Source organism: Ornithodoros turicata, chromosome 1 (assembly GCF_037126465.1).
Source record: "Ornithodoros turicata isolate Travis chromosome 1, ASM3712646v1, whole genome shotgun sequence".
NCBI lineage: Eukaryota > Metazoa > Arthropoda > Arachnida > Ixodida > Argasidae > Ornithodoros > Ornithodoros turicata.
The window spans coordinates 203,655,004-203,677,377 of record NC_088201.1 but is presented as its reverse complement, the minus strand read 5'-3'; the positions used below and the strand labels follow the sequence as shown (position 1 = coordinate 203,677,377).

Genomic DNA, 22,374 nt, shown 5'->3' with positions numbered 1-22,374 from the left:
GGAACGCGTGGGGAGCACTTGACTTCCTGATCGCCTCCGCTACGTTCCGGTGAGAACCCAGGAAAGGCTGCCCGGGAGCCTGCCTAAAGGGATCATGAAAGGATATTTGACAAGCCTACCAATTTGAAAGCATTTACCAAGCATTTTCAGTTTGTTCCTCTGTACTAAAGCATTCACCCTGTGACATATGAAGGTGAAAATCGTTCAAATAGCGAAAATAATCTATATTAACCATGACCGTAAGCGGCGGCTGCTACGTCCCGCTTGCAAAGCAAACTGGCCGTGACATATCATACACAAGGGATGCTGCCGATTTGCGGACGGTCTCTTGCGAGCAAATTGCAAAATTCGTTGCGAGACTGCAAACTTCGCAGTGAAATATGTTTTAATTCGACGTGGAGTTAAGATCGTGTCTAATCGTTGACACAGAATCCTACCAGTGTGTACTGTAGCCGTTGATTGTCAGTATGGTTAGCGGAGCTCGTTTTCCTCTCTGAGCTTCTTCTTCAGAAAATGTCTCTGTCGGTGGCCTTTTGGGAGCTGCTGCGCAAAGAACGGTTCCTAGACGCTACGTGGGTCACATAATATCTTCCCCAATCGCTGGCACTTTGCGTTTCGCCATATTTCTACTGATTTCGACATCGTTGTCGTCCATACCGAAACCATACACCCACGTGGTCTTGTGGGGTGTGCGCTCCCGGTCGTCCACAATATGCTGGGAGGACTGGACGTTGGTGACGTAAACCCGCTTCGAAGGGATGTATCCGGCGGTCATGCCCCGCTATTTTTGCGTCGTAACTGCGCCTCCAGTGCATTGAATACAGTTAAAAGTTAGGAATAAATGTCTGTTCGTAAACCATTTGGTGCCTCACACAGAATATGACGCGTAACGTTTCTGTCATGTTATTGAAACCTCTTAAACGGTATCTATTCTCCGCATTTACCCTTAAAAGTTTGAGGATGTCCAGTGACCTTCCTGAAGGAACCTCCTGGCAACTTCCTTGCACCGGACCCCAATATGCGCCTGTGGTGTAGTTTCCTTCGCACTTTCTGAGCACGGGCACACCATTATCTGAAAGTTTTAAAAGCAGAATGAGGACCATCTCTGCAGACCATAACAAATGTAATAGCTTATTTCACGAGTATTAAGCGAGGTATGACAATGGAGTTACAGTCTGAAGCGTCTTCCCCTGTACTCGAGTAATAGAAAAAAAAAAGAAAAAAGAAAGAAGACGCAAATGTTGCCCCAGCAGCATGTCACCAGGCAGGATAGCGGGACCACCGCAACCACCACCGGATGCAAATGAACAGCGCAGTACTAGCAGGCGAAACGGGGAAACACACAAAGGAGACACACTTTGCGGAATGAAGGATGTCGTTACCAACGTAAAAGGAACGGGCATTTACCCGGCGCATGGTTCGTGATTTAGTTACGACTGAAATAAACGGCAATAGATAATTTCCTTCTCCCTCTCCTTCCCACGAAACGATCTCATGGGAAGATTCTACAGTTGGACGATTGGACCTTTGAGGAGACTATTGCGAGCCCAGAGGTATGACTGTGAATTGACCTTCAAAGGGCATCTAAAGGGGTTGGCGTTTGTGGGTCTCAGAGGCTAATCGGGGCAGGCATATTCTGTACTGAATGCTCATTAGTTCCAATACACGCGTACTGAGACGCAGGACGAAATACAATTCCATGGATGAATATGGATCTTGTCTCTACTTTGCTAATGTTTTTCCTTTGAGTGTTTCTTATGCTGTACTTTAATATCATGTTATTTGTGAGCCACTTAGGCCAGGGACTTGAGGGCGAAATAAATAACTGCCTCGCATACTGCAAGTGTTATTCAAAACTCCAGCTGCACGCGAATGTGGAACACGGTGCGAGTTCCACTTCTACACTCCCAGAGAAAAGGGTGGAGCAGTTATACCTTTCAGGAGGTAATACTTGTGGCATATGGTGTGCCTAAAAGGTTGCAAAGTTCTACCTGCTACCTCACTCTCTGCAACGAATGATAGGGTTACCACTTCTGATTCGGTGAGCGAGGGGGGCGTACACCTTTTTGTAGCAATTTGGATATATGATAATTGCCTTTACCACCCTTTTACACACTTTATCGGGCACTATGTTGACCTAGGTGGTAACTATAGAAGTTACCAACTTTTCACACCCTTTTTTCTGAGAGTGGAGACCCGCAATGTGCCTTCCATAGGAGTGTTGCGTCCAGTGTAACACTCAGAGAGATACGACGTGTTAGCATGTTGTTCTGCGTGAAAGCGAGAACGTCGACAATGTAGACAATTTACGTAGGAGTAGTGCGTAATTAGGAAAGTGACGGTTTTGATTGTAATATATGAGTTCACCAGCCGCCATAACATACTGTCATTTCTAAGCGATATATATTTTTAAAAAATTGCACAGGTGCATGACTGGCGGTATTCAGCAGGTGCCCACTGAGGATTACGTGCTGTAACACTGTGTTCACGTGTCTGCACTTTTGGGTTGCTTACCGCCAACGCAAGGCTGAAGTGGGGTTGCAATATCCCCCATGATTGTTTCCGGCCACTCGAGAGAGATGCAGCCATTCTCTACATCGGTGTCCTGCGTGGTGCCATTCAGGCAGATTCCTACATGCACAAAAGAAGAAAAAAGAAATCGTAATTACAAGTCCTGCACGGGTATAGGAATGTTGTGATTCGCGAGCAGAGACCCGTCATATCAAGCTCTGTCTGTAGGCTCTGTCGAGCCCCATTGACACTAGAATATGAATGGGTTCCTGGAGGGCTCGTGCTAAGACACCAGTTGCAATTGCCGAAGACAGGGCTTAAAGAAGCAATGAGAAGACATTAACGTGGATTGAAACCGTGTCTCCTTCGTCAAGCTGTTCCCTCAGGGGTCATCACGTAAAATATTTTTGGCTCTGCGCTTTGATTCTGTATTGTTACTGTGCAATCAAATTTACAGAAACAGACGCAGAAAGCAGCCGTGCACTGCAGATCCGGTCCCCGTATGTCCTAGGGAAGTCCCCGTGCCTACGTTTCTTTGTTTCTCTATTCTCGGTTCATGAGCTTACTGCTTGACACATGCTTGACCGGCGCCATCCTACGTCACGGGTCACGTGCCAGGGGGCCACGTTGCATCACGACGTCCCCTCGTTCTCGATGCGCTCTTTCCACGAGTGGTGGTTTGTAAAGGCGCGCGGAACGGAGGCGTCAGGCGCGCTTTGTACGCCGCCTGTACTCGTCGTTCTTTCGCAGAAGCTCATTTTATTCGTTGCGTAACAAGCTGCGGTGAAAAAAAAATGTGTCGTTTCGGCTTCCTTGAATTGCTCGGTTCGAATGAGCCAAGTCAAGAAGAACGAACGCCTTGGTGTTTGTTTGTTTGTTTGTTTATGAGGTGACACAGGGCGGGACTGGCCAAGGACCGACGCGCGAGAAATATGCCTGAATAGTGAAGACGGCGTTGAAGATGTCGTTGTCGACTTCTCTGTAGCATGGCACACTGCCAGATGTAACGGACGTGGTATAAGTATATTTCGTGGGCATATACACAAATAAAATGATCATATTCCTACCTAGCACTTGCTGCAGTAACTATGAAGGTATCAGACTGTAAGGATATACGAGGGTGTTTGTAGGCGACAACGAGAAGCATGAGCTGTTTTAAGGCGTGAGACATTGTGCTATTTCTGTTGCCTCTATCTTGGTGTGCTTAAGCTTAGACCTCCTAGTGTGCCTGACAATAGCCTGGCTGACATTTCATTTTTTCTTTTCTTCTGTCCTTTTTTCTTTCACTCTATTAGACATACGCCTCCCCCTCTTAGTATGGACAAGCATGAGCTATTCGGAGCACCTTCAATATTTCGCAAAATCAAAGAATAAAGAAACGAGAAATAACATTTTAGCTTACCCCGCTCCCATTATAGAGGGTGTTTAACGTAACGTGACGAAGATAGTAATAAATTGCCTCAACATAATGAGGTCAGCGCTATTTATCTCGTGGGAAATTTTCCCATGACTTGAGACTTTTCTCAAATATAATTTGCCAGAAATTCAAGTTTGCCAATTGATCTTCGAAATTTGCCAAGTCAACCTCTTTTTTTTTTTTTTACGGAAATTGAAAAGGAACGTCACAAATACCCCATTGCATTGCAAATTACACACTCTACACATTGACAATACCATGGCGTCGCTCATGATCTCAGTTGTCTCGCGACGTAAACACTCAATTATTTAAAAAATATTATTATTATTATTATTAACTTTAATAATAAATAAAATTTTACGAAAACCGTCATCTCGACGGTGCAAATTCTCGTCCGAGCTCAGTTCGCTGCCAAATAGCTTGGAACCGTACTATATGTTTCGAAGGACTAATAACTGTGGGGTACCTGCGACGTTGATCTCAGCGCTGTCGGGAACAATGTTGTAATCGGATGACTGATTCACGGAAAGACGGAGTGCGTAGTCCGTCATCTTTGTCATACTCTCCTGATCCGGAGGCTTGCCACCTCCGCTTGTCCGATAATATATGGCAAACCGAACGTTGTATTCGTTATAGCTGAAAGGAAAAGAACATACGAGTTAAGAAAAGCTATAGTTTCAGGAAGGAAAGTGTTCTTCAATAAATTGCGCAGAGTGCAATATGCATACTTCTTTTGAAGGTAACGCTGATATTACCAATGCGGAACGAAAATATGTGTTTTATCCCACACATGTCTCATGCCACGTATACCGCATCAGGCAGTTCACTCATTACCACATTCCACATTATTTACTCATTACCACATTACCATTCTGTGTGCTGATTTGTTCAGGTGGGAGGTGGCTATCTGGGACAAGCATAATGTGTCCCAGATAGGCGCCTCCTCCCATTTTCATCAAATCAATACAGAACGATATCATTCGGAATGATGGTTGCCTATGAGCGTGCTATGTGGTGAAGTTCTGTTTTAACAGTGTAGAGTTAAGCGTTAAATTGAAGTTAAGAGACCGTTGATCTCGGTTCAAACGTTGATCGGCGTTGGTGAAACCGGACCTTAGCCAAGTAGCGAAGGCGAAATTAAAAATCTGACCCGGCAACACTGTCATCTTCATGACACGAGTGATCCTGGGTGTTGGTAGCACGTGTACGATCGTAAACACACATATTAACGACGTGCGCATCGTTTTTGGGTGTACTAAAAGTTTCTTCATAACTTCAATATAGAAAAAACTACATGTTGCCCCACTCGTACACATCTACGAAGTCATCTACAGGGTGTCTCTTTTTCGATTGAGATTTTTCATTAAAAACTGTAAGGGCTATAGACATCCTGTTTTCAATTCTATCATCACTGGGCCTGCGGACGTTCTTGGCCATCTGGTGCTCAACCGTTCAATGACTAATTACCTAAAATCGTTCATTAACTTTTTAATTATAAAAGCTACGAAGCTGTCCGAATGTGAACATCTGTTCCCTTCGGACACCTGATATCGTAGCCGTTTTCAGAACAAAAATTCGTTCGATAAATCGTCCGCAAAAAATTCGTGAAGAGACGCCTTTTTTTTCTTTATCTTGTTCATTGCGCATCTTCGGAGACGCGTCTTTCATTCACCCCCAATGTGAGAGGGTGAAGGAGCACAGTGCCGCCTCACACGTCGAACAGGAACTTTTAAAACTTTTTAAAAAAATGCATCGGGTGAAGCTATCGGAACTGCCCTTATCTTGGATTGCATTTTCTGTTTTCTTTTAATCTTGTTCCAGGATGCAAGAGGCGATAGTGTGATCTTCATCCTCTCACATTGGGGGTGAAGGAAAGACGCGTCTCCGAAGATGCGCAATGAACAAAATAAAGAAAAAATGGTGTTCCTTCACGACACGGACAACACGGACAACACGGACAACTTCGTAGCTTTTATAATTAAAAAAAATCAATTAAAGATTAGTCATCCGACGGTTGAGCAACAGATGGCCAACAACGTCCGCCGGCCCAGAGATGATAGAAGTGAAAACAGGATGTCTCTAGCCCTTATAGTTTTTTTAGGAAAAGTTCGTATAAAAAAAGACACCCTGTATAACACGAGTGCGTTACCGTATCTTACTCCTCTGTCCATGTGTAACAGTGGAGAGTAGGCCTGTTTATCCGTGCTTCCCTGTAGCCATGCCGTGTGTCCCTACATCGTAGTACCGAGTTCCTTCACTTTTTGTGTGAAACACTAAGCGACGTTCTCGGAGCCGTACACCAAGATCAACACGTGCGAATAGATGAATGCTTTCGTCATGGCGAGACCGGCCATGATGGTGTGAATGTGTTTCTTTTTTTTTCTTTCTTTTCAACGGATCCAATATGGCTACTCCTTGAAGAATTGCAAACGGCTAATAACTATGTGCACATTTCGCTCGCGGTGGGAAACAGATCTTGAGAACTTCCCAAATTTCTGTGTGATCGTAGCGGTACCCTTCTGTTTGGAGTTGTCAAAACCTGTGATAACTGTATGAATTTCGAAATGATATGTGTCATTAAACCTGATATGATTTATTTTTTCTTTGTTCTCCTCTGGTATTGTCGCCCTGGATGATTAGTATGGTTCGGTAAGGGGAAGGGATTTCAAAGTAAAAGAAGAGGCGAATGTGAACGCGCCATGATTAATTATGCGCTGCTTATTATTCGTACTCCTCACGTCATCTCTGACTTCATTTATTTACAATCGTAGTAGCCGCGCCACAGATGGATGGCGCTGACGGTCTTTATCATGGCGTCATTCTGAAGATGCAGGGGCATATGGTAGTTTCATTACCTGTCTATGGGTGCCACCTTGGGTGCCACACAAAGTTTCAAAGATGAAATCTACCCAGGTACCAGCGCACAGTAGCCGAAGCCAAGTCTTCGCCAAACGCAGGCATGCTGCCCAATATTCAACGCCTTCAGCCTTATAATCATTCCCGAGTGTTTAGCTTAAATGTCTATCTTCAAAACAAAGTGGGATTCAGAACGAGTTCTGAAGTTGAATTCTGACCTATGATGTGATCTGCTGTGATGTCAAATGATGAGCAATGATGTGATCGGCTGTGATGTCAAATGATGATCAATGATGTTATGGGCTGTGATGTCGAATGATGGGTAATGATCTGATGAGCTATGATGTGATTGGCTGTGATGTTGAATGATGAGTAATGATGTGATGAGCTGTGATGTTGAATGATGGGAAATAATGCGATAAGTTGTAAGATTGATGTTGAATGAATAATTATGTGATGAGCTGTGATGTTGAACGAATGGTTATGATGTGATGGACTATGATGGATATGTCGAATGATGGGATATGACGTGACAGGCTGTGGTGGTGATGTGATGTTGTGGCTAAGGCCGGACATGATGTGATGTTGAATGAATTTTTCGGGAAATGCCGACTTATAGTCTCCGTGCCTGTATCTTAGGGTAACTAAGATGCGAAACTTTTGTCCCAAGCTGTTCCTGCGACACATGCCCCCGGGAGGCAGGTGAAGTCAGCGTCGGTTTCACTCCAATGGGGGGGGGGGGTATGTTTATTAAGAAAAAGAAAGGAAAGGTCAGCCAGACGAAGGTCGGCTTGCCATTCCAAACAAAAAAAGGTAAAAAAAAGGCACTCCAATGGGGGACACAATAGGGTAAGAAAAAATGGAACTTCCTTTTTAGCAGCTGGTGTGATGTTCTGAAACTCCCAAATATGAAACGATACCTCGCCTTGTAGCTGTTGATACAAAGAGCAGTGTTTGCAACCTGTTTCATTTTTAACTGCAACAAATTAAAAAAAAGCGAATTGCCCTAGGACGCTTTAACTTTGTCATGAGATTACTTGACGCGGGTGCCCCTAGGAAACCGCATTTTACGGATCCTAGATAACCATACTCAATTAGGGGACTCATTAACAGTTATTTCAATCAACTTTTTCATTATTGCCTTGAGCGATGACATTGCAACCGCGATTTTTCAGCATGATATCCTACAAAAATGCCCTTACAAAAATGAAAATTTACTTTTAATTGACAATCGACTTCCTTTTTATTGACCCTATTGACTTCCTACTCTCTTTGCTTTTGATTGACTTTAGTCAATCAAAAGCCAATTGACAAATAGTTGACACAAATTGACTGCATTTTAAATGCCATGAGTCAAGTGGCAGCAAATTGAATTTTGCGTTACTTTTTTTACCACAGAAAGTGCAGCCGGTACACACATTATTCAACAAGCATACGAGTGCACGGTTCAGAAGGCACACATATTATTCAGCCGGCCCAAAGCCGTTTCATACCGACGTGACGACTTCGTAGCTGCTGAAATTTGGCGATGGGGATCACAGGGTTTGCTAGTTGATAACCGTTATGGCTGTGTACCGGCTGCACTTTCTGTGGTAAAAAAGTAACGCAAAATTCAATATGTGTGCCTTCGTTGGAGCGTACTACGTTGTTCCGCGCTCCGCCGGTGAGGAGTGACATGGCACCGCGATTCTTCCGCAGTGCATTCGTTTCATTCCCACTTGCCGCGTGCTTGCCCGTTGCCTGCGCTGCAACATGCAACCTCGCCTTTGAGAAGGATGAAAACCTTGCTTTTTAAGTACAGGTTTAATGTTCGCATAAGGTAAATCAACCTAGCTGTGATGCATCGTGCGACACCTGGGTTTTGCTTGTGTTTAACCATCGAAGTACATTCTATTGCAGACGGTGGACGCATTGCAAATGGCGGCAGGAGAGGATTGGCTACATCGGTGAAGCGACGATGTACGTTACAAGCGAAATTAATAGTATTCTTTCGTTATAGGTGACCATGAGACTATCGATTGCAAGGACGTGAGTTAGAAAATGGTGTACTATTCCAGCATTCCCGTTGGAACAATGCCAGCGCGATATTCACTTCGGTTTCTTTACAGGTTGACGGTCACGCATACGCGTTCAAAATTGCAACTGCTCACACCGAAGCGTGTCTAGGTGCCACCTGCTTGGACAATTGTTCGTCGGCCATTTCGTTTTAGGAACTATCGTGTTCGTCAGTAAGGGTGATCTTGATTGAGCTTTGCAGTGCCAAAGTTTCGAGGATTGTGTGTTGAGCGTTTGGAGGACTGCCTGGTGCATAGGATGGGTTGTGCGTTGTATGGGTTGGATTGTATGGTATGGGTGTGGGTTGATGGGTTGTTCGGCAAACGATGATGTACTGGATGCAATTTAAAGGTACGTGCAAGCCAATCAATTTTAAATAAAATTGTGTTTTCATGTTCGATGTCCTTGGAGCATTTTCTTCCTTGCTGCAGGTGCCTCCTTCCGGGCGCCTGCAGCTTTCGCAGGCACCGCGGAACACAGTCAGAGTCAATAAACACAGTGCCCATTCTCAATTGAAAATTAGTCAATCACCAGTCCATAAAACGGTACATAAAACGGTACATAAAAGTCAGTGCCTAATCTCAATCGAAAATAGTCAATCGCCAGTCAATATAAAGACACCGGCCAATTATCAATAACAAAACAATCAGAATCAATCACCCATAGAGTAAATGTAAATTGACATTTCACTGGCATACGTTGACTTTAGTCAATTGACGGTCAGGTGAAAGGAGACCTTTATTTTCGTAAGGGATCTCTACGTGATCTGTTTAAACCACTCAGGTAGCACAAAAGTAATTGCTGCGCGTGCCACAGACCTAACTATTCCAGCTCTACGGTCTGCTGCGAATCGCAAGTGATCGGCAAAAGAGCGACAGTGACGTCGATATCTCCGCCCTCACTTAATGTGCGAATGCGCATCGATGTAGCTTTTACAGTGCAGTGGCGTTACAAGAGACAAGTTGTCTCTCCCCAATGCAGTCACTACGGTGCTGTAGAAGATCTAGAGCACATTCTTCTCCATTGCCCACTACCAACCTTCCGGAATCGTACTCTCCGGATCCCTTAGAGGAGTACAGAGGGCCTTCCAAAAAATTTTCAGATTAAGACGCCTGATGAAAGTGTGTGTGTCATTTTACTGAATGGCGCTAAAAATTTTGATGTGTGCAATTTGTTTACCAGAAAAAAAAAAAAAAAACTCACATAAACGTGGGTCCGCGCCTTCACCCTCGACTTGCCACTCCTGGTATTACGAGGAGGAGAAGGTATAATGCCACGTCCTCGATGACGTTATAAGGAAAACTCGTTCTGGTTCGCCGGTCAGTGGGGGTCAGCGCCATGTCCCTTTGCCGCCTTATAAACCAGTTTTGCCAGTTCTCCCTTAGAATTGGGGATAGAAGGAGCGGCTGAGTCATTACCGAGCCACACTCTAAGAAAAAAACGTAGAATTTCCTACTCAGAGTTGCAGCGGGACGGTACTTCTACCATGTCGTGCCAATAGACAAGTTAAGAAAATCCCAGAGTGCTTAGCGTCGCTTTGAACTGTGGGAGTGTACTAACACGAAAGAATCGGGTGGCTTCCAAACTGTTCCGATTTCTCCCCTACCGGTCCATTGCCCACGACGTGTCAAGGTCAGCGAAAGCGAAATGTGAAGGATTACTCTTTGTTCCCGCGCTTAGCAAGCGCCCAGGATGCAATGCGTGCGAAAAGAGCACTGGGATTTTCTGAACTCGTCTATTCACACACGACTTCTTCGCGGGTGTGGGCGGCGGCGGCCCTTTCCCTTGATCCTCTCTCGCACGTCTGCTCTAAGAAAAGATGGTAGAACGACATATTCTACTCGGTACTTTGTTTCTATTCTGCAGTTATTCCCAAAAGGTAAAACTGGTTGGAGTAGAAATATGGTTGCAATGCAGCTCTACCGAAATGGGTAGAAAATCATACCTTCTTTTCTCGGAGTGCAGGAGAAAGGCTTTTTCAGAACCCCGAACAGCTGAGTAGCAGACGACAGAGGAGTAGCAGAAAACATTTCTCTGGACCAATCGGCGAGCGTTCTCGTTATAGCGTCAGCGGGAGGTTCGAGGCAGTCACAGGCTAGTAGTACTGCTCTTTACCGCCGTTGCGCACGTTCGCTTTTTTGCGGCGCACTTTAAATTCCATTTCTGCGATAATTATGACGCTGTGGTGTGAATTATTTCGCATGGTGCATCTTAGTGGCCTACTTAACAGTTTCATAGGAAGAAAACAGGGTGTTAAAAATGCCTTCTGTGCTACTTTAACGAGCTGGCGTTTAATTTTAATTCTTCGTACAGAGACGTCTTCAAATGTCCGAGAAGGTAAAAAAATCGAAAAACGTATTTGTAATCGGATTTTTTTTCTGGAATCACACATCGAATTTTCAATTACTTTACTAATTAATTCATCGGACCGTGTTACTGCACTCATCTAACCCTCTTACTACTATGCACATTGATTTGGGAGTGTTGATGTGGTCAAAATTGCGGAAACGTACCCAAATTGCTTTATGGCAAGGACCCTCGCTTCTGTTAGGGCGTTGGCTCCGAAGGTCTGTTTCCCTGATGTCATCGTCACCGTCCAGAGTAATCTAATGATGTCTTGGCGCATGGTCCTCGCGAAGTTAATGAATGACTGGGATGACACGTCGTCCAGTCCGGGGATGTTGTCTGTCGTTGTAATATTCCATGAACCGATAAAGGTTTCGAGATCTGCGACAAAAGATTTGCGTGTCCAACATTCACGCGTGTTAAAAATAAGAATGTGAGTTTCTGCCATCTACAGAACACTCACGCCCGTCTACAGCATGATCATGGTGTCGATGGGCTTCCGCGATGTGCGCAAAATGTTTAGTTACGCGTTCATTGCGTGGTGTTGGCTATATTACAGAGCTGTTTGGGTGCCGTGCTTCCGGGCCGACTTGACAGGGAACTATGTCCAGATTTGCCTAAGAGCTTTACAGCAAACACCTAGAGAGCACATCTGATGAACGGATTCTAACCTGGGTCATGCCCGAGTATCGATGGCCTTCGGTTGATGAAACCCTGCACCTCAACATCGCCTTCCTAACATCTTGCAGCTAATGCAATAAAGAACAGGAAACCTGTTGCACGGACGCGCACTAATAACTGGCTCCAGTGAAATTATTTAACTGGTAAAAAGGGCAGTTGTTTCTGGGAGCCTTGTTTTCGTCAATGTTATGTGTTGACACATTGACGCATTCGTTTCGGGCAACTGTCAATCCCTAAGTGAACGGGGACACATAAGCAGCAGTCGGAAAGGCGGCGGCTTCAGGAACGGTCGCACCCATGTATGAAGCCATCACCAATATGTTAGGCATGGGCCGACCATCTACTTGGCTAATTTTTTTGGTCCATACAGTGCGTAAACAGAAAATAAATGAACGAATTTTGTAGTTTACAGCAGAGTTGCGGAATGGGACCACCCATTCCATTCCAGTAGGCGATTTCAGATATTGCCCTTGTGCTCCGCACGGGGGCCCTCTGTCGCGCAAGTCACGCGCATCGCGCAATGCGTTGTGGGAAATGGTTTGCATTCGTGCTCGTCTGCCTGTTGTACCTGTTGCTTGAAGGTGCGGCAGGTGAAGGAGAAAGAAAACCGAAACCGTTTGCGCTCTTCTTCTTCTCTCTGGCTCATGAAAACTAAATCCCAAGGTGCAGCGGGGCTTTCGCAACACGGCGGTCTCTGGTGGGCCATCCATGCAATTTCTGAAATCGTCTATTCCATTCCGAGGAATGAAGATTTGTGATAATTCCATTCCTTTCACTTCCTCGGAATGAAAAGTTACAGTCAATTCTCACTCCTGGAATGGCTTGGCAACCCAATTCCATTGCTGTAATTCTACCAATAAAAGAATTAGGACCGATAACCTTACTAGCTAGCCCAGCAGTGCTATAGAGGAGATTGACATTATGCCCAGCACGGAAAGACAAAGTTATTTCGCCCTCCTCCTCTCCTCCTCTTCCTCTTCATTGGCATCATCATTACAGAAGTTTTCCACTAAAGTAACTGGTGCAAGTGATGTGGGGTTGCGGGCCTCACACTAGTGACGCCAAAATCACTATTTTATTTTTTGTGAAAACCAAACCAAACCATCGCCCATGACTAGGGTTGCCACCAGGCCGGTATTATACCGGCAGGGCCGGTTATTTGGTCGCTCTGCCGGCTGCCGGTAGAAAGGTGATACCGACCACCTTTTGCCGGTATTTATGGCTCAAGACCTTTCACGTCGACTTTTTCGGGGTATTCCCTTCAACATTTCACTACGGCTGAATAAATCTGGAGCACAGACTCAACTCCGCAGTCATCAGTCGTTGCCTTAGTTATTCATTACAGTCTTGTGTTCGGAGGGGACAAGAGCAGTTGTTGTGCAAAGCTGTTGGTGGTTGTGTCGAGCGAGCTAGAACTTATGCCGTATACAACCATCATGTGATCTTCGCCTGCAAAGAAGGCTTGTCTGCGCTGAGGCGTTTTTCAAAGTGAGTGGCAATCCAATCCGGTTGCTCCAATACAATCCAGTGTGGCGTTCATGCCTGTTTAGAGCAATTTCTAACATCAATAATCCAGCCCCACACAGGAACATATGTTTCCTCGCATTTGAGCGAGCACGCTCGCTCTTTCTCTCTCTGTGCTCGTCCGCCCCTCACACACTTGCACTTTCCCGCGAGCCTTTCCCTCTATTCCACCTCCTCTCCCTCAGCCGGTATTTTTCACTGCGAAAGGTGGCAACCCTACCCATGACCGTGTGGCACCCAGACCATTACATTCCAATTCCATTCCGCCTGCGAAAAAATGTCTAATTCCATTCCCATTCCATTCCCAGGACAGTTTCCGCCATTCCATTCCAATTCCATTCCGGGCTCTGATAAATGTGGAATGATTCCGGAATCATTCCAACCTCAAAGTGGCAACTCCGCAACCCTGGTTTACAAATTAGCACTACTTCCGCGAGTGCAGAGCCTCCGGCGGCATGACGTCACTCAGTAAGCGGAGGAGTGAAAGGGCGGCGCTGAGAGGAGAAAAGCGCCGTGCAGACGCCCGCAGGGCCGCGCCATTCTTTTCCCCAAGATCGCGCCCTCATTCGTTCTTAGAAAGTGACGTCTTGTAGTTTCTCCGGAGAAGGAACTCCGAAATGGCCTCAACATCAGGCCTATGCTGTGGCCATGTATTCCGTTGAATAACAGTGAAACTACGACACTATTTCGCGTGGCATTTTCGATGCCGTGGTCAGTGATCCACATGCGATAAAATGATACTATAGTTTCGAAATCGATTGAAATAGAAGTAACCGTCCCTTTGAGTTACAATCTGAGAAATGCCGGTGGCGGGGCTCGCATCCGCATGTCAGAGCAACAGGTAAGTAACGCTTACTTTCATCTCTGTCTTGTTCCGCCTAATCCAGCGGCCGAATAGTCGCGTTTCGCTTCACGCCAGTCAGACGAAAAGGGGGGATATATTTATTGGACGAAATGAAAAAAAAAAAAAAAAAAGAAACGGGGGAAAGGTCAGCCAAACGAAACGCCGGCTTGCTATTCCGCAACAAAAAGCAAATTAATAAAGATGAAGAAAGAAGGGGCATCAAGGGACGAAAAGGGGCGTCATTGGGAACCTCCGTTTTTGGTAAGTGATGTACAGGGCCTGACAAAAAGTTTACGAAACGCTCCAGCGACGTAGTTTTTCTTCTGCGCGACACCCTAGCGACATGTGGAAGTGGGTTCATCCAATAGACCTTTTCCATATTCGCGTCGCCCCTGGCGGCGGAATGTCGAACGTCGTGTCTTCCCCCCAACAATGGTGACGCTTTACGAGCTGGCACGTACGTTGTGTGGGAAAGTAGCAAGAGAAGATTTGAAGAAGAATGCGGAAAGAGTGAAAGCGCATTGTACTCATTACCAGACCTCAAACGTCCGCGTAACCTTGAAACCGATTATCTCTCCACAATGAACATGACAGTCGCCCACAGGTGGGTCCATGGCGATGTTTTCCGCTCAAAGATGGCGGACTCAAGGGCTGGGCATGCGCATACGCGTTGTCGGAAATTGTCCATTGCTCAGAGAGGTGGAAAAGTGTAGACGACCTCACCAAGAACGTGCAGGTGATATTGAAACTACCGCGGTGTGTCGCAACCAGCGTGCTTGTCCACCGCTCAGAACGAGTGAAGAAACGAGCTTCCGCCCGCCGCTACGGTGTCGACCATAAGAAGTACGTCGATCATGTATTCCGAAAACTTATGTCGGGACACATACCTCCCGAGTAGGGCAAGGTCCACCACCACCAACAACAACATAGATGAATGGATGATGATGATGTGGGATGTTTCCCTGCGTTTAGTGCAGGACCCTACCCCATTCCAAAAAGGTTCACATGAAAGGATGACGAGGGAAGGAAATCCCTACAGTTCGTGAAGGAGGCCGGTGGCCCTCAGAAAGGAAAGAAGAGCGCCAAGTGCACGGCACTGGTGTCCAGGGTTACTCCATGGGCCGAGAACTTTGCAGATGTTGAATGGCCTCTGATCCAGCATTTCAAGGTCCACCGAACTCCCCACTCCCTCTTTTTTTTTCGTACACAATCTACACTACACACAGTATACAACTAATTACCACAAGCACAAACACAAGAGAAAGACCAACTACAACACCTTACCAGCGAACTGCAGCAGCCGCTTTCGAGATTCAACCTCCTTAAAGCCGTCAATTGAGATCCCTTCGCACCAATAATAACCTTGTAAGTACGGACTGTTCCTCGTAGCACTCGGTAGAGTTAGTGTGTGAGAACTGGAATCTGGGGTGACTCGGTTCCCCTTGATGGCCAGACCGTCCTTGAACCACATGATTGACCCTTCTATGATCTCGGGTGATGTGTGGCAAGTAAAAGTCACAGAGTCTCCAGCTCTTTCCATTCCTGCACGAAGCCAAGGTGTTCCTGCAAAATGAAACATGGTACAGCAGATGTGGCGGCTTATAGTGCACGATTTTTTTATAGCGCGAGAATATAAGCCAAATACAGCGCGATTTTGATATAACGAGATATAGCAGCGATACCAGATATAGTGAAGTGTAGCACGAGCATGGTACTTCAGATGTGGCAACCTATAGCACGAGATAGAGGGATTTGATCTGCACGGCTCCATAGGATCCCTTCTTTATATGCTCATTAAAGGGGCACCAAACTGCAAAATGTATCTTCCCTGATTGAAAGATGTCTTTCTTTTGACAGCGTTAGAAAAGGAACGGGATTTCGTTCGTTGTGTTGTTCCTAATTTATGTTGCAATGTTCTGTAGAGGACACGTAGGAAGGGAGTTGCCTCAGGACTGAAGCCGCCGATATTTCGAACAGAGACTGTTCTTCTTCAGGCCGAAAGGGGGCAAGAAGAAGAACAGTCTCTGTTCGAAATATCGGCGGCTTCTGTTCTGAGGCAACTCCCTTCCTACATCTCTACGGGTTCACTGGATTTCTACCCATATATGTAGAGGACACGGTTGTCTAAAATCAGCACTCCGTAGTTTATCGCATCTCAAATCTCCAGGTGTTGCAAAACTTTTTCTTTTGAGTAATAAACACGTGCTGCGCACGGTTCACCTTCAGATACAATATTGGAACAACACTTTCAAGCGCAACCTAGGTAATATGGGATGGCGAAGTGCTGACGGGCGATTTTAGCTAACCGTGTCCCCTGCAGTACGTTTTCCCCCTCTCACGAATGGCCGGAATCCAGAACAGACAGGGCATGACCCCCCCCCCCTCACGTGATCTCTTGCAAAGATTCGGCAGACAGTCACTCAAATCATCGATCAATCGATCAGTAACTTGAGGAACAATAACGGAATGGAAGGACTGCACTAAATATAAACACGAATGTGAGTACGAAATTGCGACCGGTCGTCAACAATAAAACAGAGGCAGCATCCAGGAATCGTAAAGTACTAAATTGTACCCTATATTTAGGGAGTGACTTTTTCGGGTTAAACCCGATTTCGCCCGGTTATTCCCCCCGAACTGACCTCCGACCAATTCGGGTTAAACCCGATTTCTCCCCGAATTCCTGTCACTATGAAACCTTCAAGTGACGTTTCCACTGAAGACGAACAAAGGTAACACATGTAAGAATGGGCCACTTACGTTCCCAGCAATACCCATGTGTGTCAGCACTCCCGAGCAGAACAACATCTTGGCCCAATATTGGACTGATATTGGCAATGCCGGCCCAATATTGGGCCAAGGTGCTGTCTATGCCTTCGGGGATTAGTGCCGGTAGGGTGCCCCCCACATACACACACAAAAAAAAGAAGAAAAAATATTAGGAAAGGTCTTAATAGACCAAGATGAGAAACAAAACACCCGATAACACTCGAAGGCACAATTATCGCCCGATTTCTCCCCGAATTACAGGCTTAAAAATAGTACCCGATTTCTACCCCCGAACCTGAGAAAGGCATTTAACCCGAAAAAGTCACTCCCTACCTATATTGTTTCGGTGGGGTTCTGATCCAACATAAACAATGCTGCTCTCCTACCAGCTTTGAGAGGAGCCTCGCAGATGAAAGGATGTCGCGTCCAGGGCTCTGTCGTTGACCATTTCATTTGAAACGCGTCATGGGTGCCGTTGACACGAAGCGTTCTTCCTCCTTTCCGGTAGTCCGATGACTGTTCCCAGTTTGCAGCCTTCGCTCGACCGTCGGCTCCAGTCTTTGGATGAATCCAGAACGGGCCCTCCGTCGTACTGGCTTGAGAAGCGGAGGGAATTCGGTTACGGTTTATGTTGATACTGTGTGAGACGGTATCGAGAACAATAAAGGACGGGCAGGAAGACAACTGCAAAAAGGAACAAGTGCGTACAGACGGGACGGAGAGGACAGAGAAGAGCGCACGGAAGGTGCGGGGAGATGAGGAAGTGTTCCCGCCTCTTGTTTTAACTTTCTTTCCCCCGCTTTGACCTTGATGCTGGTGACAACCGTCTTATCACAAAATAAACAAAACAACCGACTTATCACAAAGAAGGCAAAACAAATGAAGGCGGGGATACTTCCTCCTGTAGACGCATGTTTCGCGCGCGCTTCTTCGCGAAAATCAAGCCGGTGGGGCTAAAGCGTACTTTTTACTGATTTTTTTCGGAGTTCTACTTCTGTTGCGATACTGCGCATAGTTTTCTTTTATTAAAATTCAATGACACGTTTTCTGGGACACCCTGTATACAAGCGTCGTTAGTGCATCACACACGCTATGCGGCGACCACGAAGAGTACGAACGGCGTCTGCAGATGAGCAGTGGAGGTTTCGCCACGCCGCTGCAGAACGCAAACAGCATAGCGCATCTGTTGGGCCTCTTAGGAATTAGTGTAAAAATTATTAGTGTACGATTAGTATTAGGTGCCCATCGCTGGGTCATTGTCAGAGCGCGCAGGGACTACACAACGGAGCGTGAATGCCATTGCTCTGAGCGTGGTACCTAACTCACCGTGATACCTGCCTTGCGTTATACTTAGTTGTCTCCGTCCCTATACTACTTCTCTTGTTCCACTATCAAAGTTGATAGTTTGTGAATTAAAACTTAGAAACGATAAAACCCCCAGTGCAGGGAAAGACGAGCACAGAAGACACACACGCACACACACCAAAAAAGACGAGGACACGGCGCTTTCCCCGCACTGGGGTTTTTATCGTTTTTAACTATGAATCACCAACCAGCAAGAGTGTTAACCCTTTTTCTTTGCTAATTAAATTCCCTCCAACTTGAGTACTCTTTCAACATGTACTCAAATTCCCCCTCCCAACCTGCTTAGCATCCCCACGTGGAACACGACACAGCAGAGCAACTTAGTGGAAGCGAAATTCCAGCGTCTTCCCTCGGGAATAGCACCCACAGCGAAGTTGAGTTGCACGTCTTTTTAACAGCACTCACCATCTGATCGACGCCAAGCTGTGAATAAAGTATCGGTCGACGAATAGCCTTTAAACAGAGCCAGCTGACCTCCGTGGCTCTCACAGATCCTCTGGGCTTCGCCCTGACTGACCCCCGTAGAGTTGTACCAGAAACACTTGGATCTGGTATCGATATCCAGCCAGCCACCTCTTGGACACCTGGGAATGTCTTGAGAAGTAGGAGACATCAAGTCAGCATTTTTTTTTCATTCGCAGCGCTTCATATGTAACACATACTCAGTGAACCGTCCTTGGTGGGTAACGAACAGAGCCCTTCCAATGGTTCATCACACGGACGCTGCACCACACGGTTAAACGCATCACGTTTATATAGCGCTGCAAAACACACCTTCCGGCTGTGTGTCTGCGGTGACAGGATATATGGGGCCCACTCTTCGTTCCTGCGCATACGAAATACTCGGGTAAAGGTGGAATCATCTGATTTGTTGCATGGCAGCGTGAGTAACACGCTTAACAGAGGAATCGCTGATTGTTGAAATTCAGCGGCAGCGTTTGAGAGCCGAAAAGGCAAGAACAATGATAACGTCATTCTTCATTAGCAACACCGAAGGTCTCTGCATACAAACACATATAAATGAACGCGGACAAAAAAGCCAGAAGACATAACGTTGAATTTATGGTCCATGCAATATGACACCTACAAAGCAATACAAGGTTTTCACGTAACATTTAAACAACGCAATAACAGGTTACCTCGTATTGCTTTGTTAACAGGATGTGTGAAGCCAATGTGTGTACTGTGGGGTCCCAGTATCTCTAACCCATAAACATGCTAACCGCTGCGACCTCCTATGAGGCACTATGAGACGTAGTTTAAAAAATGCAAAAATATCAGTGCGCCCTGCAAAGTTAAGCCAAATTCGCGTTTTCTGCCAAATCGACGCCGCACAACCATGCAACGCTTAACAAGCCGATCCAGGTCCGCACGGCTGGCCCCGCGTTCACTTGCGGAGAAGTTGCTCCTTTTCGCATGGGTCGCTGAGCTGCACCTGTATTTTGCTGTTCAAATCGTGGATGAAGGAAACAGTGCAAACAACGACCAGCAAACTAAACCAAAATACTTTTGTTCTGTGCCACAATGCGACTCTGCGTCTTTTGCGACTCAGGACAGCAGTTTGTCTTTCCATGTTATCCTCTTTCCACACGTGGAATGAGGTTATATCTTATATGGCCCGAGTGTGCATAAGGCCCAAGTGACCAGAACGCCCAAATGTTCATAAGACCCGAAAAGAAATTGGGCCTTTTGAGCATTTGGGTCAAATGAGCAGGGCAGGATAAGGTGTCCAGAAGGCCCTAATGCCCAGAAGGCCCAGATGGTCATATGGCCCGAAAACCAGGAAGGCATCAGATTGACCTGTGAGGTCATGGAACCGCAAACAACAGAAGCGTATTTCCCCATTCAACTAGGCCAGCCCCAACCTTCCCTCACCTGAAAGAAAGGCTTCTGTTGCCTCAGGGTCCCAAAACTTGCACTGATAAAAGTACCGTATTTTTCTGTGTATAAGCGCCGTTATACACTTAAAAAAATTCTCTGAAGAAGTCCTGCGCGTCATCTAATGTCATCATATGCGCGTCATCATCCTGCGCAGGGCTTCTTCAGATAACTTTTTTAATATATAACGGCGCATATACACAGAAAAGTACGGTACTTTTATCAGTGCGAGTTACGAAATTTGGTGACGGAACAAACGATCTCGGAAAAATGGTTCCCGAGGGGTTAGTGCGGAAAAAACGGTCCCATGCGTAGGCATGGTTGCTACGTTCAAACCCCTCTCGAAATCGTACATTTGGTAGCTCGGTTGGGATAGGGAAACGAGGAGTAAACCCTTCTCTCCTATGCAAATTTCCTCCTGAACCCCTCCGGAAATATTTTTTCTGGCTACGCTACTGCCGTGCCCGGCTTGGTTACCTTCGCAGAAAAAGCGGTACTCATTGTGCGTCATAGCAGTATTCCAGAGAAGATTGAAAAGCTTTTAATGTGGCAAACGGATAAGATATCCAATAAAAATATTAGGCACAGAGCCTACCAAATGTACCGAACGAAATATTGAACGCTGTAAGGATTCATATTTATTTGTATTTAGTTTTTGACACATCTATATCTTATTTGCTTGAAAAATTGTTTCCTCATTTCAGCACATTTATTAATATTTTTAGTTCAGTTACCTTTTTCTCCTCTGTCGCATTCATTTAATATTGTACATAGGAGCAAAGGAAATATCTAGGACACTCCTAATCTTCCCTCCTGGTTTTCGGGCCATATGACTATTTTGGCCTTCTGGGCATTTCGGCCTTCTGGACACCTTACCTTGCCCTGCTCATTTGACCCAAATGCTCAAAAGGCCCAATTTCGTTTCGGGTCTTATGAACATTTGGGCGTTCTGATCACTTGGGCCTTATGCACACTCGGGCCAAATGAGACGATACCGTGGAATGCAGTCTACTTTTACGCATCGTCGGAAGAGATCGATTGAGCGACTCAGAATCGACAAACCCTTTACATCTGCAATACTTGTGTGTGTGTGGCAGAACTCTTGGAGCGCACTTGCCTACATATCTGGTGAACTTTTTTTTTCTCAAGCACATTCAATATCTCTGCAGCTCACGTCAGAAAGGGAAGCAAAACCATTCCTGGGCAAGTTTGTTTCAAACTTGCGGATCGGTGCAGGGAACAACGCGAATCTTATCTCATTTACAAATTCCAATCAACCATGAACGAAGATCTGGGAGAACTTTCAACGGTAAGAAATCTGGCTGCCTATATAGATGAGCTACACTTTTCGTTTCTTTTCTGTTTTTTTTTAGCAAAGTTTGAAGCAGCGCTCACCCTGCCCCGGAATTTTCCCCAAAGGGGACAGTGACCTACGGACAGGTGTCCCCGGACAAAATGTCCCCGGATGAAATGTTCCCGGACAAAATGTCCCCAGCTGACTGCGAAATGAAAGTTAAAACTTGAGTTCTTGTTACATAGCCGTTTCTAACTTGCGTGACGATATATGTCTGTTTTCATGCTGCCCCGTGGGTATAGTGTGCGTCCTGGGCAGACTTCGGTTGGCATATCCCTAATGAAAACAAACATCTATTGTCACGGAAGCTGGCAACGACTATGTAGCAGGGGGATGACGCCGAAATAAAGCATGTAAAAATAAAACGTTCAAAAATAAATCTCTTAAATATCAAATTTGCAAAATTTAAGCGTGGATTTTTTAATGTTTTATTTTAAAAGATTTATTTCGGCGTACAGCCTGTAGCACGAACTTTAATTTCGCAGTGGGGGACGGCAGCCGGGGACATTTTGTCCGGGGACATTTTCGGGGATGTTTTGTCCGGGGACATATCGTGCGGGGCCGTTTTGTCCGGGGACATTTTGTCCGGATCCCCCACTGTCGAAACGTCGACCCCTTGCCCATTTTACTTTTTAACATCTCCCTATGTAATAAACTAGTGTTTGTAACTTCCCTAAAATCTGTTTCCCCGTCTTTTTTTGAACTTTTATACATATATATATATGTGTGTGTGTGTGTGTGTGTAAGATGTGTAAGATGTGTAAGAAAGTGCAA

At 45.8% G+C, this 22,374-nt stretch overlaps 1 protein-coding gene across 1 annotated transcript in view; it reads right to left on the bottom strand.

Annotated features, from left to right (window-relative positions):
- The window catches only part of LOC135378971 (adhesion G-protein coupled receptor G6-like), a 68,723-nt gene that overhangs the window by 17,569 nt on the left and 28,780 nt on the right, over positions 1 to 22,374 (bottom strand). Inside the window, exons 5-12 of the mRNA XM_064612174.1 lie at positions 19,031 to 19,194; positions 18,774 to 18,962; positions 17,390 to 17,599; positions 15,519 to 15,797; positions 11,353 to 11,566; positions 4,395 to 4,564; positions 2,515 to 2,631; positions 945 to 1,072 (exon numbers count right to left, since the gene is read on the bottom strand). Coding sequence (XP_064468244.1) covers positions 945 to 1,072; positions 2,515 to 2,631; positions 4,395 to 4,564; positions 11,353 to 11,566; positions 15,519 to 15,797; positions 17,390 to 17,599; positions 18,774 to 18,962; positions 19,031 to 19,194 — 1,471 coding nt within the window. The remainder of the gene's footprint in view (positions 1 to 944; positions 1,073 to 2,514; positions 2,632 to 4,394; positions 4,565 to 11,352; positions 11,567 to 15,518; positions 15,798 to 17,389; positions 17,600 to 18,773; positions 18,963 to 19,030; positions 19,195 to 22,374) is intronic.